The following is a 21,462-nucleotide window of genomic DNA, read 5'->3' on the forward strand; positions in this document are numbered from 1 at the left end:
ACCCACCACCTCATGGTCTGAAATCCAAAGCCTTAACCCCTACACCACACGGCCTGCCTACCTATTTTTTACCTTTTGGGGTACACGAGAGACTGTCAGCGTCCAAAGAAGTGCTGGTGTGACTTTTAATTTAAAACCAGCTTCATATTGTCTTCTGATCGAACACTCCATATATCCCTAGATAAGGGATGCTCTTATGATAAAGGTGTGTGAAGGTGTGAGATACAAAAAACACAAATCAGTGCAAACATCACCGTTATTGTAACAGGCTAAATGACTAGTTATATATAAAGATTATATTATTGAATTACTTTCCAAATCAAATTAGCCCAACGATTCCTCTTTCTTTTATCCATCCAACCATTTTCTGTACTGTCTTAATCCGTTGCGGAGGCTCACGTAACTTCTTCAGTAATAAAGTATTTTGTTTTCCGAATAGTGTTTTAATAAAGGTACCTTGACTGGAAAAACTGAAGATTTGTTGCCGTAAAACTATGCCGAACGTCCTAAAATTTTGACAGTACTTCGCGTCTTTTCCTTGAAGTAAAACTGCCATCGTGACTGCATTTTTCAATTATTACAATAAATTCCTACTTATTGTTTTAAAAATGGACTTCCCTTTCTGCAAATAACGTCAGGCACCTTCGGGTAATTAAAACAAAAATAGCACTCGTTGATTTTTCCAGGCGTGGCCCACACTGTGTGAACTCTGAGGCAAGTGAACAAACCGGTTCGTCACGTAATGTTTACATCATGTGACGATGGTATCGAAGAAAGCGCTCTGTATTCATGCGATTCTTAGCCGGCCCCATTTCGTAAGGCTGGGCGCTCCACGATGTCCCCTTTTATAAAACAGCGGAATCGGAGAATGGGACGCTCTACTGTTGCCTAGCAATTTTTTTTTTCACAGAGCACGTGAGGGGCGTGCCGCTTGTTTTTTTAGGCCGTCACTCTGCAGCGGGAGCTTAGCGTGTGTAGACAGCAAGCGCCAGTGGGTGGTGACGGCGAGTCTGCATTTTTCTATAAACGAGTGCCCTCTAGGAGTCGGAGCACAAAGCGTCAGTGGTGAATGTCAGGTAATAAGATCGAGCCAGCGATGGAAAGACAGCACGGGAGAGGGAGAGAGGCAGAAGACGGCAAACCAAAAATCGAAGATCCACAGGGTAGGCACCTCCTGTTTATTTTATTTTATATTGTTGTTGTAGTTCACGCACCTGTTGGTTGTTGAAGTCGGCAGCCAATACGTTACGTGATGAACACCGATGGACGCAGCAGTGGGCTGATTCGACTGGCTTTCAAAATACACGTAATCGGTTTACTTGAGCGTACAACTGATCCGAAATATACTGTCCAAACGTCGGAGAAAAACCTGCTACAGGTGGATTGAGGGGCCATAATTTATGGGGAAAGAACCACACAGTCTACTCGCGTCGATCGAGATGGGCATCTTAAGACACAGCTAGATTGATCAACAGGCTTTGTATATGTCCAGAATGCGTGTGAGCGGCATGCGCCTAGAATTATCCACTTTCGTCTAGAAATCTTCATCTCTTTCTTTCCAGAGCGTTAGTGTTGGTGGCTTTGCTGTGGTCCACCATATCAGAGATGGTATCTTAAGAGCGTGCCTATAAAATCCACCGGCGTCCCGTCCAGAACTTGTTACGTTGAGATCCTGATTCTCCGTGCCTTTTTAATTGGAAAAACGGGGACTGAATGTGAATCGACAGCTCTGTCGTTGACATTATATATTCGATTGGTTATTTAGAGACTTGGTATAATATTGAGACATATACGAGGGACGCTTATAAAAGCCATCTTCTTACCAGCTAATGTATGGCTTTGTCGCGGGGCAGCTGGAGTCTTATGTCAGTAAGCATCGGGCTCAAGGCAGGAACAACAATAGACAATATGTAAGGCACAACTGCCTCGAGTTTGCATGTTCTCCCCGTGTGTGCGTGGGTTTCCTCCGGGCGCTCCGGTTTCCTCCCACAGTCCAAAGACATGCAGGTTAGGTGGATTGGCGATTCTAAATTGGCCCTAGTGTGTGCTTGGTGTGTTTGTGTGTGTCCTGCGGTAGGTTGGCACCCTGCCCAGGATTGGTTCCTGCCTTGTGCCCTGTGTTGGCTGGGATTAGCTCCGGCAGACCCCCGTGACCCTGTATTCGGATTCAGCGGGTTGGACAATGGATGGATGGATGGACAACTGCCTCGAAAGCTTGCATATTGTAATTTTTTTAGTTTGCCAATAAAAGGTGTCATTTTGCTAACACGGTACAATACCCTAGTACTATAAAATTAACAGGAAAGGCACTGCATATAAACCATAAAGAGAAAGAAACTTCATCATTCAGGCACATAAGCTTGTTTTCAGTCGCATTTTGTCCATTGGTAAACTGGCACTAATAAACGGATTTGAAAGGCACTATATAATACATGTGTATCATAAGTAGAAATGAAAATCGCTCCGCAATTGATAGACAGACAGACAAGCTGGCTTGCACTCCCATTTTTGTACATTGGTTTACTGACGTAAGTATAGTAGGCACCATACAAAATTTAGACGCCCCAAAAAGGCACTATAAATATTAGATAGAACCATTTAGTCAAAAAAAGGCACTATACTGTACATATGAAATATTAGACAGAGAACCTTTTTTCAAACACGTTTTCCCCACTGACTTGCTGATAGATAGATAGATACTTTATAATTCCAAGGGGAAATTCACATATAAATAATTATACAGAATGATATAAATAAACTACAGAGTCAGATAGATATTTAAACAGATAGGGGATATCAAAGGCGCTAGGATATATAAAAAAAATGCAATTTATAGATATACTGTATAGCCAAAAAGGCGCTATAGCTATTAGGTACTGTAGATTGACCGAGAACCTTTCCTTCAGACTCATTTTTGGCCACTGATTTGCTGACTGTAAAGTATATAAGGAACTATATGAATATGAAATCCGCTATGTATAGATATGTAGATAAAAAGGCACTATACAAATTGGAGAGACGACAGTTTTTCCCCATGGACTTGCTGACGTAACAACACCTGAAAGTCGGCATATAAGGTGTATAAATAGATAGGAGATATGTACGGCGTTATATGGATATGAAAGATGCAATGTATAGATAAATATAAAGACAAAAAGGCACTCAACATATTATAGATTCACACAAGATGGGCAGAGAACCTTTCTTTGAAATGCGTTTTAACCATTGACTTTCTGATGTAAATATACTATAAAAGTGAGTATATAAGATACACAAAGTAATAGATGATGTAAAAGGTGCTGTATGGATATGAAATTTGAAATGTGTAGATATGTAGACAAAAAGACACTATACATATAAGACAGATGACAGTTTTCCCCCACTAACTTGCTGACGTAAATACAAATGAATGTTAGCATCTATACATAAATAGATAGGTGATAGATGAATGGTTATGGATAAATATCTAGACAAAAATACGCACATACATATACAGACAGATGAGAGTTTCCCCCACTGACTTGCTGACATAAACATACTGTACGTAAAACTCTAGTTAATCTGATACATAAAAAGATAGGGAATATAAAAGGTGCTATATGGATACGATATGCGCTGTGTACGGACAGATACATATAGTAGACCAAAGGGCACTATACATATTAGTCAGATGATCGTTTTTCTCCACTGACTTGCTGATGTAAACCCACATGAAAGTCAGTATGTAAGATACAGACATAGATAGATGATATAAAGAGTGCTATATGGATCAAAGAAACGCTATGTATGGATAAATACCTGTATTTAGATAAAAAGTCACTTGTCAAGATCGTTTTTTTCCTTACTGGCTTACTGACTTAAATAGATATAAAAGGCCCCATAAGAGAGAGAGTGAGACCGGGAATTTATGCAAAAAAGTCACATTTATTGGATAGGTTGATAAGAAACACGTTGCCCCGCTGTATGGTTAGGGTGTGTACAGGGCCGGCGCCACTATTAAGGCGTATTAGGCATTCGCCCAAGGCGCAGATAATAATGGGGCCGGGGGCGTAGGTTAGGAACCTTGGGGGAGAACCCAGTCTCACGGATTAGCTACCGAACAGTTGGTTGGCTCACTAATGAGATTGGCCTATGGCGCAAAATAAGCTAGCACCGGCACTTGCGTCCTGTGCTAGCTGGGTTAGGCTCCAGTGCCACCCCTACGGCGACTCTTTTCAGGAATAGGCGGGTTAGAATGTGACTGCCTGACATAAGATGGACAGATAAGCAGCTTTCAGTCGGGGTTGGCCATCCCATTGATTTACATCTTATAGTCATAATAGGCGCAGGTTTATTCACAGATCGGCCGTTTGTCCAGTTATTCATCCTTCTAATTATTATCAAATTATTTTAAGCGCCTTGAGCATGGGAAATGTGCTATATAAATAAAATGTATTATTAATATTATTACAATATGTTTTTATTGCGCCCTGACCGGGGTTTGTTTCCTGCCTTGCGCCCTGTGTTGGCTGGGATTAGTTCCAGCAGACCCCCGTGACCCTGTGTTAGGATATAGCGGGTTGGATAATGGATGGATGTTTTTATTGATAACATTATCAGATCAATGCATTAGCAGATCAATGCTGTGCAGCCTGCTTTGCTTTGTTCAGTGTTGTGCGGTTTTACGGCTTCAGTTTTCCTGCAAGTCGATAAATGTCAAACCACGTTTAGCATACAGTACACTAATAAGCAGTTCGGTAGTTAAAATTCGTGTTTCAGCGATCCATGGCCGTTACAGACAATCCGGTGACTAAGCCGTCAGGAGTAAACGGCGAGGAGCCCGCGACGTCGTAGTGTGCGTGTCGCCGATCGGCTAGTGCTGTGAATAAACACAGTCAAACACGGCAGACAGCGAGCGGGTGCAGATGCAGACGTGCGAAGAAATCAGGAGACCGCAGGCAGCAAGGGGCGGGGTGGGCTGTGCTTATCAGCGGTGTCAATAATGAATTAATTTGTTAATCAACAAAGTTGTGAATAATCCATGTACAAGGCAAATGACATAGAAATAGAAAAATCTATGCATTTCTGTAATAAATGAAATTCTACATAAACCAACACACCTACAAAGACACGTCCTGAGCAGATGTAGAAATAATCGGCGACTTCCATAACGCAGTGGACAACACAGCCGTACGGAGTTCGCGAAGGGCGCTGTCTGTGTGCATTTGAGAAAGAAAAAACAGAAAGGTCAGAGACCCGACTTTTACTCTTATCTAACTTTGTTTTCCCTTTTTCAGAATACAGATTGCTAATAACATAACGGAGCCTATTTTGGCAGCATTGACCACTTTAATTAAAAATATGTCGGTCAAAGTTTTTCTTTACACGAAAACAATGCAAATAAAAATTAAAAATTAGTAATAAGAGTATATAAATCCATAAATAAATGAAGCACTAAAAATATTAAATAAGAATAAATCCATACGGATTGAGTGGAGAAGGACAAACAAACTGCAACTGCAATACTAGCACAGGACTTGTCTCACTCAGCTCCCACCGTGCACTTTTAAGTCAGTGGGTAACTGATGTTCTATTTGAAACTGGAAAAAAATCAGATTCTCACTTACAGGATCTTTTCAAAACTTTTTAAAAACATGTCAGGATCTAATCAATAACATTTTACAATAAGCTTCCATTACGTGGAAAAGGATGCTCTTCCTTTCTTGTTGCTTTTATAGAGTAGCTTTGGTTGCTGGCTCTCCTCTCTTTTTCTTGGCTGGGGCTGAATTTGGCTTTGCTTGATTTTGTCAAGTTTGACTTCATTGTATGGAATGTTATCTGCCTCTAATTAAAGTCAATAATAAAAAAAAAAAGAATAAATCAATATGAATTTTCACAAAACAGATATGCAGCTGATGAAGTGGAGTCCTTAATTAAATTAAATTGTTACATTTTTTTTTAAGTTTATCTATCTTACTAAACCACAGTTAATATATGCACGGCGGACGCACCGAGGCGCATGCGTACTAGGGCGCACAGACGAGGCGCATGCGTACTATTGGCGCCCGCCCCAGAGTCAAACGCGGCGGCTTCCCAAGACGCGTCGGCTTCCCAGAGTCAGTATGTGGCGCCCAAATGACACACTCAAACGCAGCGGCGTCCCAAAAAGCGTCCGATTCCCAGAGTCAGTAGGTGGCGCCCAAACAACACCACCTGTAAACTACACTTGCTCTAATCCACTGTGCTAGTAATATACATCACATAACTAGCTAAATTTCCATCCAGTTTTTTGCGACGTTTTGTTATCGACAAACAGAATATACGTAAAAAAAATGTGCGAAATTTGCTGTCTCCAGTCTGTTTCCATCAAACTGGCTTTTTATCGATAAAATGGTGTGCGTGATGACGTCATCCCCCCCCCCCCAAAATGAACTGTAGCATAACTTTTGTTGTATCGCGAAAAAAATCTGCCCTTGAGCCGTTTCCATACATAATTTTGTGTATGTCGCAAATTATCTACCTTTTGTTTTCCACGTTATACCCCCTCCACTAAACAAAGAAACAAAGAAATGGAGAGATTATTCAGACAGTTTTTTGAAATTTGCCAGCTTACTGTTATTTCAGTTTCACAAATAATTGGAATTGTACATAATATCCGAAGACGAAAGCAGAATGAAGCAGTTGCTTGTCTGATAGCCCTAGAGCTCGAAGAAAGTACCCCAGTGTGACGAAACCCACGGGTATGGGAGAGACGACGGAATAAGACCTTCTGGGAGGAGGTGGTGGAGAGACACTTCACAGAAAATCTCTGGCTGCAACATTTTATAATGACACGGCCGACGTTTGAGATGTTGTGTGGATTCATCAGTCCTGATGTTGCGCCCATCACAGGTTGCCATCGACCACCGGTTCCAACCCAAAAGCGGATTGCCATCGCCCTTTACAAGCTGGCAACCTGTGCCGAGTATAGAGTAGTTGGAGAATCTTTCGGGGTTAGTAAAACTACCGTCCATCGATGTGTATATGCTGTGTGCACCGCTATTAAAGAAAAATTAATGCGCCGTTATATCAGACTTCCGACTGTAGCGGAGGCCAATGAAATTGCATACCGCAATTCCTTGGTGCATCTTGTGCCACAGATTTGCGGTGCGCTGGATGGCACGCATGTGCCTATTCTTCCCCCGACGGAAGGCTACCGCGATTACATTAATCGCAAAGGGTGGCCATCTATTGTTCTCCAGGCCCTTGTTGATGACAGGTGCATGATACGAGACATTTGCGTTGGCACTCCTGGAAGTGCCCATGATACAGCTGTGTTTGCAGCATTGGATCTGTACAGGTGAGCCTACCTTTCAACATCCCTTCACAGAGCGATAACAACTGAATTAACCTGCTTCCCTTAAGGTTTTTAATTAAAACTGAAATTTCAATGAATACAAAATAACGACGTTTAATCAAAAAAAAAAACTCTCTTCATCAGACCATGCGAAACGCTCCGCCATTCTCGTTTTGATTGCACGTGATGAAAATGTGACACATTTATTTGCGTTAAAGCCCTTTTTTCCGACAAAAACTGTTTCCAATGTAGTTTTTGCGACATCTGAAGTATCGATATTGAATTTATGCGCTAAAGTTAAACGGAAAAATATTATGTCGACATGTACAACATTTTATCGATAATTAGCATTTCCATCAGCTATATCGGTAAAAAAATTTGAAGCGCTAAATATTTTTTCGCAAAAACTCCTTGGATGGAAACCTGTCTAGTGTCATTCAGTAACACACAAACAAAAACAAGACCCCATGGATAAACACAATAAACGGAGGCTCCTTCAACGCGCTTCACACACATCAGAGGCAAAGAACTCACGGCTCCAAACCGAAACACCTCAAGTAACGGAAATACAAAAACGAGCCCGTATGGGTAGAAACAATGAACGCAGGCGCCTACAACGCGCCTCTGAAACAACACACGCAAAGGAGTCACGGCTACAATGACGGTCACAGACTCTAACCCAGCAGCTTCCCAGACTCGGTGGCTGGCACACGAACACCACAACCTGTACACTAAACTTGCTGTGTTCTCCACTCTGCCAGCAGTCGGTGTCAGCAAAGGCAACGAAATCACGTCTCCACAAAACGAAACCGCTTTAGTTCAGATATGCTTATTTAATTAAATGACATTTCCCCAGACACACCCACCCTCCATGATACAGTGGTGTGAAAAACTATTTGCCCCCTTCCTGTTTTCTTATTCTTTTGCATGTTTGTCACACAAAATGTTTCTGATCATAAAAAAAAATTTAACCATTAGTCAAATATAACACAAGTAAACACAAAATGCAGTTTTTAAATGATGGTGTTTATTATTTAGGGAGAAAAAAATCCAAACCTACATGGCCCTGTGTGAAAAAGTAATTGCCCCCTTGTTAAAAAATAACCTAACTGTGGTGTATCACACCTGAGTTCAATTTCCGTAGCCACCCCCAGGCCTGATTACTGCCACACCTGTTTCAATCAAGAAATCACTTAAATAGGAGCTGCCTGACACAGAGAAGTAGACCAAAAGCACCTCAAAAGCTAGACATCATGCCAAGATCCAAAGAAATTCAGGAACAAATGAGAACAGAAGTAATTGAGATCTATCAGTCTGGTAAAGGTTATAAAGCCATTTCTAAAGCTTTGGGACTCCAGCGAACCACAGTGAGAGCCATTATCCACAAATGGCAAAAACATGGAACAGTGGTGAACCTTCCCAGGAGTGGCCGGCCGACCAAAATTACCCCAAGAGCGCAGAGACGACTCATCCGAGAGACCCTCACAAAAGACCCCAGGACAACGTCTAAAGAACTGCAGGCCTCACTTGCCTCAATTAAGGTCAGCGTTCACGACTCCACCATAAGAAAGAGACTGGGCAAAAACGGCCTGCATGGCAGATTTCCAAGACGCAAACCACTGTTAAGCAAAAAGAACATTAGGGCTCGTCTCAATTTTGCTAAGAAACATCTCAATGATTGCCAAGACTTTTGGGAAAATACCTTGTGGACTGATGAGTCAAAAGTTGAACTTTTTGGAAGGCAAATGTCCTGTTACATCTGGCGTAAAAGGAACACAGCATTTCAGAAAAAGAACATCATACCAACAGTAAAATATGGTGGTGGTAGTGTGATGGTCTGGGGTTGTTTTGCTGCTTCAGGACCTGGAAGGCTTGCTGTGATAGATGGAACCATGAATTCTACTGTCTACCAAAAAATCCTGAAGGAGAATGTCCGGCCATCTGTTCGTCAACTCAAGCTGAAGCGATCTTGGGTGCTGCAACAGGACAATGACCCAAAACACACCAGCAAATCCACCTCTGAATGGCTGAAGAAAAACAAAACAAAGACTTTGGAGTGGCCTAGTCAAAGTCCTGACCTGAATCCAATTGAGATGCTATGGCATGACCTTAAAAAGGCGGTTCATGCTAGAAAACCCTCAAATAAAGCTGAATTACAACAATTTTGCAAAGATGAGTGGGCCAAAATTCCTCCAGAGCGCTGTAAAAGACTCATTGCAAGTTATCGCAAACGCTTGATTGCAGTTATTGCTGCTAAGGGTGGCCCAACCAGTTATTAGGTTCAGGGGGCAATTACTTTTTCACACAGGGCCATCTAGGTTTGGATTTTTTTTTCTCCCTAAATAATAAAAACCACCATTTACAAACTGCATTTTGTGTTTACGTGTGTTATATTTGACTAATGGTTAAATGTGTTTGATGATCAGAAACATTTTGTGTGACAAACATGCAAAAGAATAAGAAATCAGGAAGGGGGCAAATAGTTTTTCACACCACTGTATGTCGTCCATCCAAATATCGGACGGAACAGAAACTGATTGCCATTCTTGGATTTCCGATTCGCTAGCGAATCGCGGGCTTACTTGTAGTGATTATAAAGTAATAATAATAATAAGAAGAAGAATCATAAGTATTACAATTTATTTATTCAGTACCTTTCACATGCTGAAAGAGCTTCACAAATATTCAAAGGAATCAACTAGGAATAAAAACAAGGATGACATTAATAACATTGGGTACAAACATTGAATGCCATATAATAACTAAATGGGGCGGCATGGTGGCACAGTGGTAGTGCTGCTGCCCTGTAATAAGGAGACTGGGATTGACTTCCTGGCTTCTTCCTTGTAAGAAGGAGACTGAGGTTCACATCTTGGCTTCTCCCTTTTAATCAGCAGACCAGGGTTGATGGCCTGGGTTCTTCCTCCTAATTAGAAGGCCAAGGTTCATATCCTTGGATCTCCTACGTAATAAATAGACTGGGGTTCACATCTTGGCTTTTCCATTGTAATAAGGGGACTTTGGTTCATGTCCTGGCTTCTCCCTTGTAATAAGAAGACTGTGGTTCACATCTTGGCTTCTCCCTCATAATAAGGAGACTGGGGTTGACGTCATGGGTTCTCCCTCCTAATAAGGAAGCCGGGGTTTATGTCCTGGGTTCACCCAGTATGGAAGTTACGTATGCTCAGTGTAGGTTTCCTCCCAATGCATGCAAGTTAGGTGGATTGGTGATGCTAAATTGGCTGTGGTGTGTGCGTATGTGTGTTTGCCCTGCTGTGCTCTGTCCTGGGACCGTTCCTGCTTTGTGCCTTGTGTTTTCTGGAGTTGGCTCCAGTTTCCCACTGACCCTGCTCAGGATATATAGTGGGTTTCGAAAATGGATGGATGGATCATAAATACATGAAAGTCAAAGTTCTGAATCAGAAACAATAAAAGGGGCAAGTACAGTAAATAGGATGAAATAAACATGTATGTATATAAGTATGTCCGATACTATAGTCAGATGGCCAGGATAGATAGTAAAATAAAAAGTTCAGCCAGTGAGGATCTAGAGAAAACTTTTGATGGGGTACCAAGCCCAAAACTAGAAGCTGCATTCATCAGGGGCAACCCACAAAACTGAGACTGTAATGCACTTGTGAGAGGTCACCACGTTACACAAAAGACATAACAGCACTTGAAGCTGTGCAGAGGACATCAGTCTGGCCCATCCCAGGACTTAATGACATGTCCTACTGTAACAAACAGACAGAGAATTCAACCTGTTTAGTCTCAAGGAGTGTAGACCACGGGACGACCTAATCCAGGACCTCAAAATCTCCAGAAGCATTAATGAAGTAGAATCAGTGGAATTCTTTAGGCTTACCAGTGAATTGTATACTCGGGGGACACCTGTGGAAACCAAGGAGAAGTAGGTTTTAGGACTGAAGCCAGAAATCACTAATTTGCGTAAAGAGTTATGGGACTCTGGAACTAACTACCGAGCCATGGAGTTGAAGCAGGAGACTTAATAAACCTTTAAGAAGAATCTGGATCAGGTTTTGGGACAGCTTAGCTATTAGCTAAACAAACGGGCTTGATGGACTAAATGGTCTCCTCTTGTTTGTCAAATTTCTTTTGTAAAAGACCGCCAAGCACCTGCTGCCCAGCCTTAGGTAAAAGACCACCTGGCACCTGCTGCACAGCTCTATGTTAAAGACCACCCAGCACCTGCTGCACAGCCCTACACAGAGTGCTTGTCCATATCCAGGCACAGTTTGAATTGACTGGAAGAGATGAAGAAGGCAAACCCATAGAAAGCAGGAACCACTGTGCCATGTTAATCATAGTTCAGTGAACCGAGGAGTTCACTAATACATGCCATTGAGCCATTGTGTTTGTGCGCTGCTCCCTTGCTTCATATTCAGGATTACTTCTTGGTTTTCTTCTTATTCCTTCTCATCGTTCATCACTTAATTATCTTCTGCGATATGCTGACACTCAGCAGATGTTGCCACTCTTCGTTTTCTTTTTGCCATTATGGAGGTTTATTACTTGTTTTTCTTTTTTTTAATCTTTTATTGAATTTATGAAAAGCATGTAACGTTCCATACAACCAAGTCAAACTTAAGAGAACTAAATGCAATTCAACCGCCACCCATGAGAGAGAGAGGAAGGCCAACAGCTAGAGGAAAACTTTGAGAGTAGTAAAGAGGGAAAGAAATGCTTATTCTAAAATGTTATTGATTAGATCCTGCCAGATTCTCTAAGAGGGAATTTGATTTTTTCCAAATATTACTTGTTTCTTGATCACTTTGCCTTAATCACAAAACCATAGGTAACTTTGCCATCCCGTAGTTACATTCTATAAAGTTCAAAGATGAATAAACACAATACTTACATTTTATTATGAAATCTGAACAGTACAGTATTCTGATGGATTATCAATAGATGGACAGTGTTTTTATTACAATAAACTCTTCTGGTTATTAGTAAAGTGGCCACCAGGTTACTGTGACCTGGAAATCCAAAAATCATTTCAGAACATATCAGGCTATATTCACGATTACTTATTTTGTCTTCTTATTCTGTCTTGTTCTTTGTCACTTAATGCAATTTGCTTGATGCTTACCAGATGTTGCCGCTCTTCATTTTCTTTTTCCCATGTTGGTGTGTGATACCCAGGCGAGTACAGCCACCCTAACCCTGGTGTGGCGGAAGTGCTGCCAAATAGGGCCCTACAAGCGTCCAGGTGCTCCCTGGTGGTGGCCAGCAGGGTTGAGCTTCCATACTCATGACCTGTGTCCCTGTTGGAAGCTAAGAGGGCTGCCCTCTGCCTGTCTGGGGGAGAAACGGCCTTGATAATACTCTCTCCCCCGGTCCTTTGATGGTCCATTGCTGTCCTTTATTTATGTTGAATAAACACAATACTTACATTTTATTATGAATTTTGAACATGTATGTACAGTATTCTGAGGGATTATCGATAGGTAGACAGTGTTTTTTTTTTTTACAATAAACTTTTCTGGTTATTAATAAAGTGGCCACCAGGTTACTGTGACCTGGAAATCCCAAAAATATTTGAGAACATATCAAGTTATATTCACAATTACTTCTTTTGTCTTTTTGTCTTGTTCTTTGTCACTTAATTCAATTTGGTTGACGCTTAGCAGATGTCACCGCTCTTCGTTTTCTTTTTCCCATTTTGGTGTGTGATGCCCAGGCGTGTACAGCCTCCCTAACACTGACACAGTCAGGCAGGACACAGGTTTAGCACACAACACGTGATTTATTTACAGAGTTTGCCTTCCACAGCACACAAGGCAAGCACCAACACAGTCCCTTCTCTCAGCTAGTCCTCCTCACGAGTTTTATCCACTTCCTCCCAACTCTGGATATTGAGTGGTGGTGACTGGCTCCTTTTATAGGGCACCCGGAAGGAGTCCAGGTGCTCAACAAGCTTCTTCAGGCAGCATTCCTGGGGTGGCAGAAGTGCTGTCACATAGGGCCCTGCAAGTGTCCAGGTGCCATCTGGCGGTGGCCAGGGGCCCCAGCAGGGTGGAGCTTCCATGCTCATGACCCGTGTCCCTGTTGGAAGCTAAGAGGGCTGCCCTCTGCCTGTTCTGAGGAGAAACGGTCTTGATAATACTCTCTACCTTGGTCCTTCCATGGTCCATTGCCGTCCTTTATTTATGTTGAATAAGCACAATGCTTAAGTTTTATTTTAAATTCTGAAGAAGTATGTACAGTATCTTGAGGGACTATCAATAGGTGAGCTGTGCTTTTAATACAACAAACTTTTCTGGTTATTAGTAAAGTGGTCACCAGGATGCCACAATCTGACATTTTTTGAATTTCTAGAACATATCAGGCTATATTGAGGATTACTTCTGGATTGTTTGTGGGTGTCAGCGTCCTGTTATTCTGTGGTGCTGTTCTTCATCACTTAATCACTTTATGTGGTTTTCTGAATGTTACTGCTCTTCTTTTTCTTTTTGCCGTTATGGTGGTAATCACATGAGTTTTCGATCACGTCCCCGTAAACAGACAACCACAGGTCACTTTACTGCCCTTTATGGCCACCAAATTGCCTCTGACTACATTTTTTTTTTTTTGATTTTCCAGAATGCATAAGCTCTTATGCTTTCGATTAAGACAAACATCAAGCTTTTAGCCCTAGTAGTTTGCGAGTTAACGCGTGGCAGACAGACCATAGCATTTTATGTGTATATAAATTGTTCTAATCTAGGACCATGCATTGTTTAGTGATGCTGCCTCAGAGTTTCAGGAGACCGGGTTCAAATCCTGGTCTTTTCATCTTCTGTATGGACCTCCCAGTGTCTAAATGGGCCTTTCTTTGATGTACACTACTGGGAAAAAGTTTTAGAACACCTTAGTTTTTCTTCAAATTTAATCAGTTGAAATGCAATGAATAACCTAAAATGGTGAAAAGGTAAGCATTAAAGTGTCAGATGTTTAAATGTAAAGTTTAGGTTAGCAAAAACTGAAAAAAGGAAATCTTCTTATATAATACGCTACCATGGCTGTCCGTTTGTCTGTCCAGGATTTTGAATCACCTGTAGATCGCAAACTGTGTGACCTACTGACCTGAAATTTGGTACACATATACTACGTGACGTCTACTGTCCGCTTTTGGGGTGATGATTTTTATTACTCTTTAATTTATTTTATTGTAGAATCAACTCAGTGCAGTGCACAGCAGGGCAGCCGTGCGGCACGTGTACGGGCGCCGTTCTCATCCCTACCATCTTTACCGTCACTTCTTCTATCTCCTCATATCGTAAATCATTCTTGAGGCAGATTGAACACTTATTTGCCAGCTTAAGTGAAAAATTAAGAAAAACGTACTAAGAAACTGCAACATAAACACTGACTTAATCAGTTTTAACGCGAAAAGATGCTGAAGAAAGAAGAGAAGAAGCGGGCCACTAGGGTGGAGAAAAGAAGAGCTGCTCAGGAAGGAGCAAGTATATCAACCTCTGAGCAAACAAATGCTAAATGTACGGAGAAAGAGGATGAAAACTATAAGTGGTCAAGTCAAGCGTATTCACTGCACATTATCGTGCAGTACGCCATTACCGGTTTCAGAATATTACAAATGGGCCTTCTTCGGGGAACAACTCATAGGTGACAACCTACGGATGTCCTGCAGCAATTCAAGTAAATGAAGCTTTGCACACAATTTCCACCGGTGTCCCAACTTCTGTTGATTACTTAAAAACCCTCTGTGTGTCTTCAGGCAGAGTTGGAACAACTACTGTGTTACTTGACTCTCTGAAGTCCTACTTGGACAATAAGAAAGTGATAATGGCAAGAAACGGCAATTAACAAATGAAATGAGACCGATCATTATTACCCTTAGAAGTGTAGGCCTTTCACTTAGAGAGATTGTAATAAAAACACTGCACAACAAAGTTTTTGCTTCTTGAACACTGCTGGGTGTTTCTTATAGATTTTTGGGTGCTGATCATGAATATCATATCAAAATTTACCCATCATGTACCATTTCAGTTTTGTCACGATTTTTTTCTTGTATTGTATCCAAACATTTTCACTCCCGTGAGTGACTTATCAATAACGGTTTGTGCAGCCTGGGCATGACCAGACATGGAATCAGGTCAGGTTGGAAGCTGTTCTGTGGAAGTTGACATCCAGGGCAGGTCTGAAGGAGCTTGACTCTGTCTCGGCATGCTATAAAGGTGGCTTACATACACCGATCCTGCTCATTTGGTTAATCTAGATATTCAGTGTGTGTGTATAGTATCAGTATATTAAAGTATAGTACCTGTAGCAATATAACAGTAAGTAAGCTTGATGCTATAGACATTTTGGTGTCGGGCGATATGTCTCGTCAATGTCGTAACAGCCGCGATACATTCTGCTATGTCTGTGGCAAATATACACTTGCGCCTCAGAGACATTGGATAACTGCTCTTGTGAAGAAAGCTTATCATCTGTATTTCGGCTGGTGATCAAGACAAGGAATGGGCGCCTCACATTTGCTGTGCGACATGTGCTATCAGTATGAGAGCCTGGCTCAGAGGCACTCGAAAGACGATGCCGTTTGCTGTTCCGATGATATGACAAGAACAGAAAGACCATGTGACGGACTGTTACTTCTGTTTAACTAATGTATCTGGTTTCTCTGCCAAAAACAAGAACTCAATTGAATATCCTAATCTGGCTTCAGCAATGAGACCCATGCCACATGACGACAGTCTTCCAATTCTGAAACCACCAGAGGATTGGACCTTAGATGAACCAGATGAAGAAACTGAAATGCAGGGTACTGACAGTGACATTGACCCGGATTTTGAACCGTGCTCATCAGGCGATCTACATCTGATAACACAGTCCGAATTGAACGATTTGGTCAGAGATTTGGGTCTGTCAAAAGCAAAAGCCGAGCTGCTGGGTTCGAGACTGCAGGAATGGTGTTTGCTGTCACCAGGTACGAAAATTTCTGTGTTTTGAGGCCGACATTATGATATAACCAAGTTTTTTGCACAAGACGACAGTCTCTGTTTCTGTTGTGACATTGAAGGATTGTTCTCGGCCTTGGGTTGTGATCACAACCCGGAAGAGTGGCATCTCTTCATTGATTCGTCATTTTTAAGCGTAAAAGCTGTTCTGCTACATAATGGCAACGTTTATCCTTCAGTACCTGTTGGCTGTGCAGCACACATGAAAGAAACATATGAGAATATGGAACTGTTGCTGAAGCACGTCCAATATAGCAGGTACAACTGGAATATCTGTGGAGATCTTAAAGTCGTTGCTCTGTTACTAGGACTGTAGCTCGGCTATACAATGTACTGTTGTTTCATCTGTGAATGGGACAGCTGTGCCAAACAGTCGCACTATTCTTGACAGAACTGGCCACTCCGTAAAAAGTTAGTTCCAGGACAGAAAAATGTGGCACATGAATCGCTTGTCGACCCGGCAAAGATATTTTTGCCTCCTCTTCACATAAAACTGGGACTCATGAAGAATTTTGTGAAAGCACTGAACAAGGAAAGCGAAGGTTTCCATTATTTAAGACAGATGTTCCCAAGAATAACTGACGCCAAGATCAAAGAGGGCATTTTTGTTTGGCCCCCAGATCAGACATGTTATGAGTGACAAGCGGTTTGAAGATCTGTTAGCTGGGCCAGAAAAAATTGCCTGGAAAGCCTTCAAAGAGGTTGTTGACAATTTTCTGGGCAATTACAGAGCCCCAAACTCCATTCAGCTGGTAGACAAACTTCTCAAAGCATACAAGACAATGAAGTGCAACATGTCACTCAAGATTCATTTCCTCCACTCACACTTGGACTTCTTCCCCGCAAAACTTGGTGCTGTCAGTGACGAACACAGTGAAAGGTTTCACCAGGACATTGCTATGATGGAGAAACAATACCAGGGCAACTGGAATCCGTCAATGCTTGCTGACTACTGTTGGACACTGCAACGTGATGCACCAGACATTAAATACAAAAGAAAATCAGGAGCAAAACACTTATAATTCTGTTGAATTTAATAACTTATGTGAAACATAAACGTGACTAAATACGTTATTGTTAGTAAACATATAAATGTCTATTTCTCAGAGTTCCTATGTGACGCAGTAAAACTAAAACTATATTTGTGCATACCCAGTAGGTACCTGTCACAATCAGCAAAATCTTTTCAGGAAGCAAGACTTTTCAAAAAAATTGTTGTGCAGTGAAATTAAAGTGTCAGTGAGTCCAGTGGTGTCCTCCACTATCTAAAGGCAATTGGAAATTGGAAGAAACTCCGACAGGATGAGATCTGGCAGAGCCAAAGTCACAAACCAATCAGAAGACAAGTTTCTGAGGGTCACCAACTTGCGTGGTCACAGGCGCCTCACAGCACAACAACTTAACAGTACAGGTCGACTAAGCGTGTATCAGTTTGTGCTGTGAAGAGGAGACTTTGTTCTTCAGGTTTGACAGGGCAGCCATTCCTTAAAGGACAAAACAAGGCCTTGAAATACCGGCTGTGGATGACTGCAGACTGGAAGAAAATCTTACAGACTGAGGAATCCAAATTTGAAATATTCAGTTCATCACGCAGGGTATTTGTATGCTGTCGAGTTGGTGATGTGAAGGTCCCTCAGCGTGTGACACTAACTGTCAAACATGGAGGAGGAACTGTGATGGTCTGGGGTTCTTTTACTGGAGGCAGAGTTGGTGACTGGCATTCTGAATTAACTCTTTCAGGGCTGATGTCGACTTTTGTCAAAAGGAGGAGTTGACGAGGGTAATCGATTGTAAACTGTGACAAAACCAACCGTTATGTTTTAGTTGAACTCTCGTTGCCTGAAGGAAATTAGATTCATTGGTTTGACCGAGATTTTCTGCACTCGCGTGAGTAGCAAGGCGCAAACAACGGCAAAAATGGCACTGACATTTGGTGAGAGATCAAAGCGAATGTGTAAAGCAAAATACTCCATGGATGATGTTTCGTCTGTTATCTCTGAACTGGACTATGAGTTTCGGAGACCGATTTTGATACAAGTGATTGAAAACGAGTGTGAGGTTCCAGCTTCAGCTGATTGGTCCCCAGCTAATCGTTATACTGACAATGTTCGTCAGGGATTTCTGTCACTTATCATTGTTAAGTGGTAGAAACCACATTGCAATGCACCGCAACTTTGTCCCAGCCACACAAAGACAGCCTGGTAGCAAGCCTGCCGCACATTTTTAGCAAACTGGCAGCCACAGCATGCAGCAACAGACGTTTTATGTTGATTTATGTGTGAAACCATTACTTTCGGAAACTATTTTTTTTGAAATAAATATTCAGCCCTCAAAGAATTAAAAGGGTTACCACAGTTTGGCTGTTATAAGCAAAAGGGGGCTACTTTGATGAATCAAAAATCTGAATACAATTTTGTATACTTAATGATTGCTTGACTTGTTTATTTCTTCTATGCCTTGATTTAATGAAACATTAAGATGATTCAACTGCATGCATTTTCATAAAACCTGAAAAAAATGAGGTGTTTTAAAACTTTTGACCGGAAGTGTACATCTTAGGTTGACTGGTATTGTTAGTTGAGGTCCATGAGATACCAACATTCTGCAAAAAACTGAGCGCACTCTGTACATGTGACCATAAACGTGACCATAAAGCCTGACTCCTGCTTTACTCCTCATGATGCTAGGAGAAGATATGATTGCTTGTGCCCTGAACTGGAATAACAAGTTTAAAAATGGACAGATTAGGTTATATAGTAAAATATATACATCCATTTTTGGGAACCTGCTTCATCCAGCCTTGTGACTACCAATTTCTTTAATCAAGTTCAGAAATTCAAGGCAGCATTTTATTGCTTGGAGAAAATTGTTTCTAAATGAATGGGAGTCATTCTGATGAGCTGAGAGCTGGGAAATGACTTGATGAATTATGTGGCCTGGAGCAAAGCCGTGCCAGGCCTCTTTTTAAATTGTATGGTGGCTGTGTGATGGATCCTTATTCACTAAAGCTTGTGCCTGTGCATTAAGGATAGAGCGGCCTGTGAAGTTTAAATATTTGCACAGCTTTTTTAGTGTTGATGTATCCAAGATTTAATTTTTTTTCTCTTTGTTTGTTAGATGGAGGTAAGGCAAGTCACGTAGCCTTAGATTACAGAGACAAAGAGGCCAGCCACTACCGGGGACAAGCAGGAGACTTTTGTGCACACAGGAATAAATAAAGCTGGGCTATGTTTTAGATGAAGTTTATATCAGGAATTGTTCCATTTTTGCTTTGTGCTCCTCGGGCATCACAACCTATCATCTATGGGGGAAAAGCGAAATGTTTAAATTTGTCAAAAATTTTGATCTCCGGTTTTTGATGGATCTCTACATTTTAGAGTCCCCTAATACTGAAAACATTGATATCTCAATGATGGATCTGAGTCTGTATGTGTCTATCTTCTCCTTCTTCTTTTGGCTGCTCCCGTTAGGGGTTGCCACAGCGGATCATCTTCTTCCATATCTTTCTGTCCTCTGCATCTTGCTCTGTTACACCCATCACCTGCATGTCCTCCCTCACCACATCCATAAACCTTCTCTTAGGCCTTCCTCTGTTCCTCTTCCCTGGCAGTTCTATCCTTAACATCCTTCTCCCAATATATCCAGCATCTCTCCTCTGCACATGTCCAAACCAATGCAATCTCGCCTCTCTGACTTTGTCTTCCAACCGTCCAACCTGAGCTGACCCTCTAATGTCCTCATTTCTAATCCTGTCCATCTTCGTCACACCCAATGCAAATCTTAGCATCTTTAACTCTGCTACCTCCAGCTCTGTCTCCTGCTTTCTGGTCAGTGCCACCGTCTGCAATCCATATAACATAGTTGGTCTCACTACCATCCTGTAGACCTTCCCTTTCACTCTTGCTGGTACCCGTCTGTCACAAATCACTCTTGACACTCTTCTCCACCCACTCCACCCAGCCTGCACTGTCTTTTTCACCTCTCTTCCACAATCCCCATTACTCTGTACTGTTGATCCCAAGTATTTAAACTCATCCACCTTCGCCAACTCTACTCCCTGCATCCTCACCATTCCACTGACCTCCCTATCATTTACTCACATGTATTCTGTCTTGTTCCTACTGACCTTCATTCCTCTCCTCGCTAGAGAAGATCTCCACCTCTCCTCAACCTGCTTCCTACTATCGCTACAGATCACAATGTCATCAGCAAACATCATAGTCCATGGGGACTCCTGTCTAATCTCGTCTGTCAACCTTTCCATCATCATTGCAAATAAGAAAGGGCTCAGAGCTGATCCCTGATGTAATCCCACCTCCACGTTGAATACATCCGTCGGTCCTACCGCAGACCTCACCACTGTCACACTTCCCTCGTACATATCCTGTACAACTCTTACGTACTTCTCTGCCACTTCTGACTTCCTCATACAATACCACAGCTCCTCTTGAGGCACCCTGTCTTATGCTTTCTCCAGGTCCACAAAGATGCAATGCAACTCCTTCTGGCCTTCTCCAAACTTCTAATAAAACACAAAAGTTTTATTTTCTCTTCTTCGCCTGTGGGCAACGGGGAAGGCGACAGTCCCAACACAGTCCCAACAAGCACTATCACAACACACAATACTCTTCGTCTCTTTTGTCTCCTCCACTCCTCCCAGCAGACTTCGTCTCCTTCCTTCCGATCTGGCTCCCCGAGTGGTGTCTGCTAGCTCCTTTTATATGAGCCACCCAGAAGTGCTCCCAGTGCTCGTTGCCCCACTTCTGGCTGCACTTCCGGGTGTGGCGGAGGAATCGTCCACATGGACTCTGGAGTAGCTGCAGCACTCCCTGGCAACACCCTCACATCCCAGCAGGGTTGTAGATAACTCCATCTCCAATGAAGCCCTGTGGGAGTCCGAGGCACCACTGTAACCCATGGGAGCTGCCATCTAGCACCCCGGGGGAGGTACGGTTCTAGCCATGCTTGCTCCCCAGGTCCTCTCAGTGAAGAGGCGTCCCGTCCGGGATGGACCCCGGCTGTCTGTTATACTGTCTGTGTCAAAGTTTCTTAAAGATGGTCTATAGCTAAAACAGCTGGATAGAAAAATACCAAACTCGAAACTTAAGCCTGTTATGAGATGACAATGTGCGGATTAGTTTTTGAGCCAAATCGTGCAAGAGAAAG

At 42.2% G+C, this 21,462-nt stretch overlaps 1 protein-coding gene across 1 annotated transcript in view; it reads left to right on the top strand.

Moving 5' to 3' along the window:
• The first annotated feature begins 933 nt into the window (after positions 1-933).
• LOC114649869 (stomatin-like) overlaps positions 934-21,462 on the top strand; it is a 52,229-nt gene continuing 31,700 nt past the window's right edge. The window contains exon 1 of the mRNA XM_028799231.2: positions 934-1,163. Coding sequence (XP_028655064.1) covers positions 1,070-1,163 — 94 coding nt within the window. The 5' untranslated portion in view covers positions 934-1,069. The remainder of the gene's footprint in view (positions 1,164-21,462) is intronic.

Source organism: Erpetoichthys calabaricus, chromosome 4 (assembly GCF_900747795.2).
Source record: "Erpetoichthys calabaricus chromosome 4, fErpCal1.3, whole genome shotgun sequence".
NCBI lineage: Eukaryota > Metazoa > Chordata > Cladistia > Polypteriformes > Polypteridae > Erpetoichthys > Erpetoichthys calabaricus.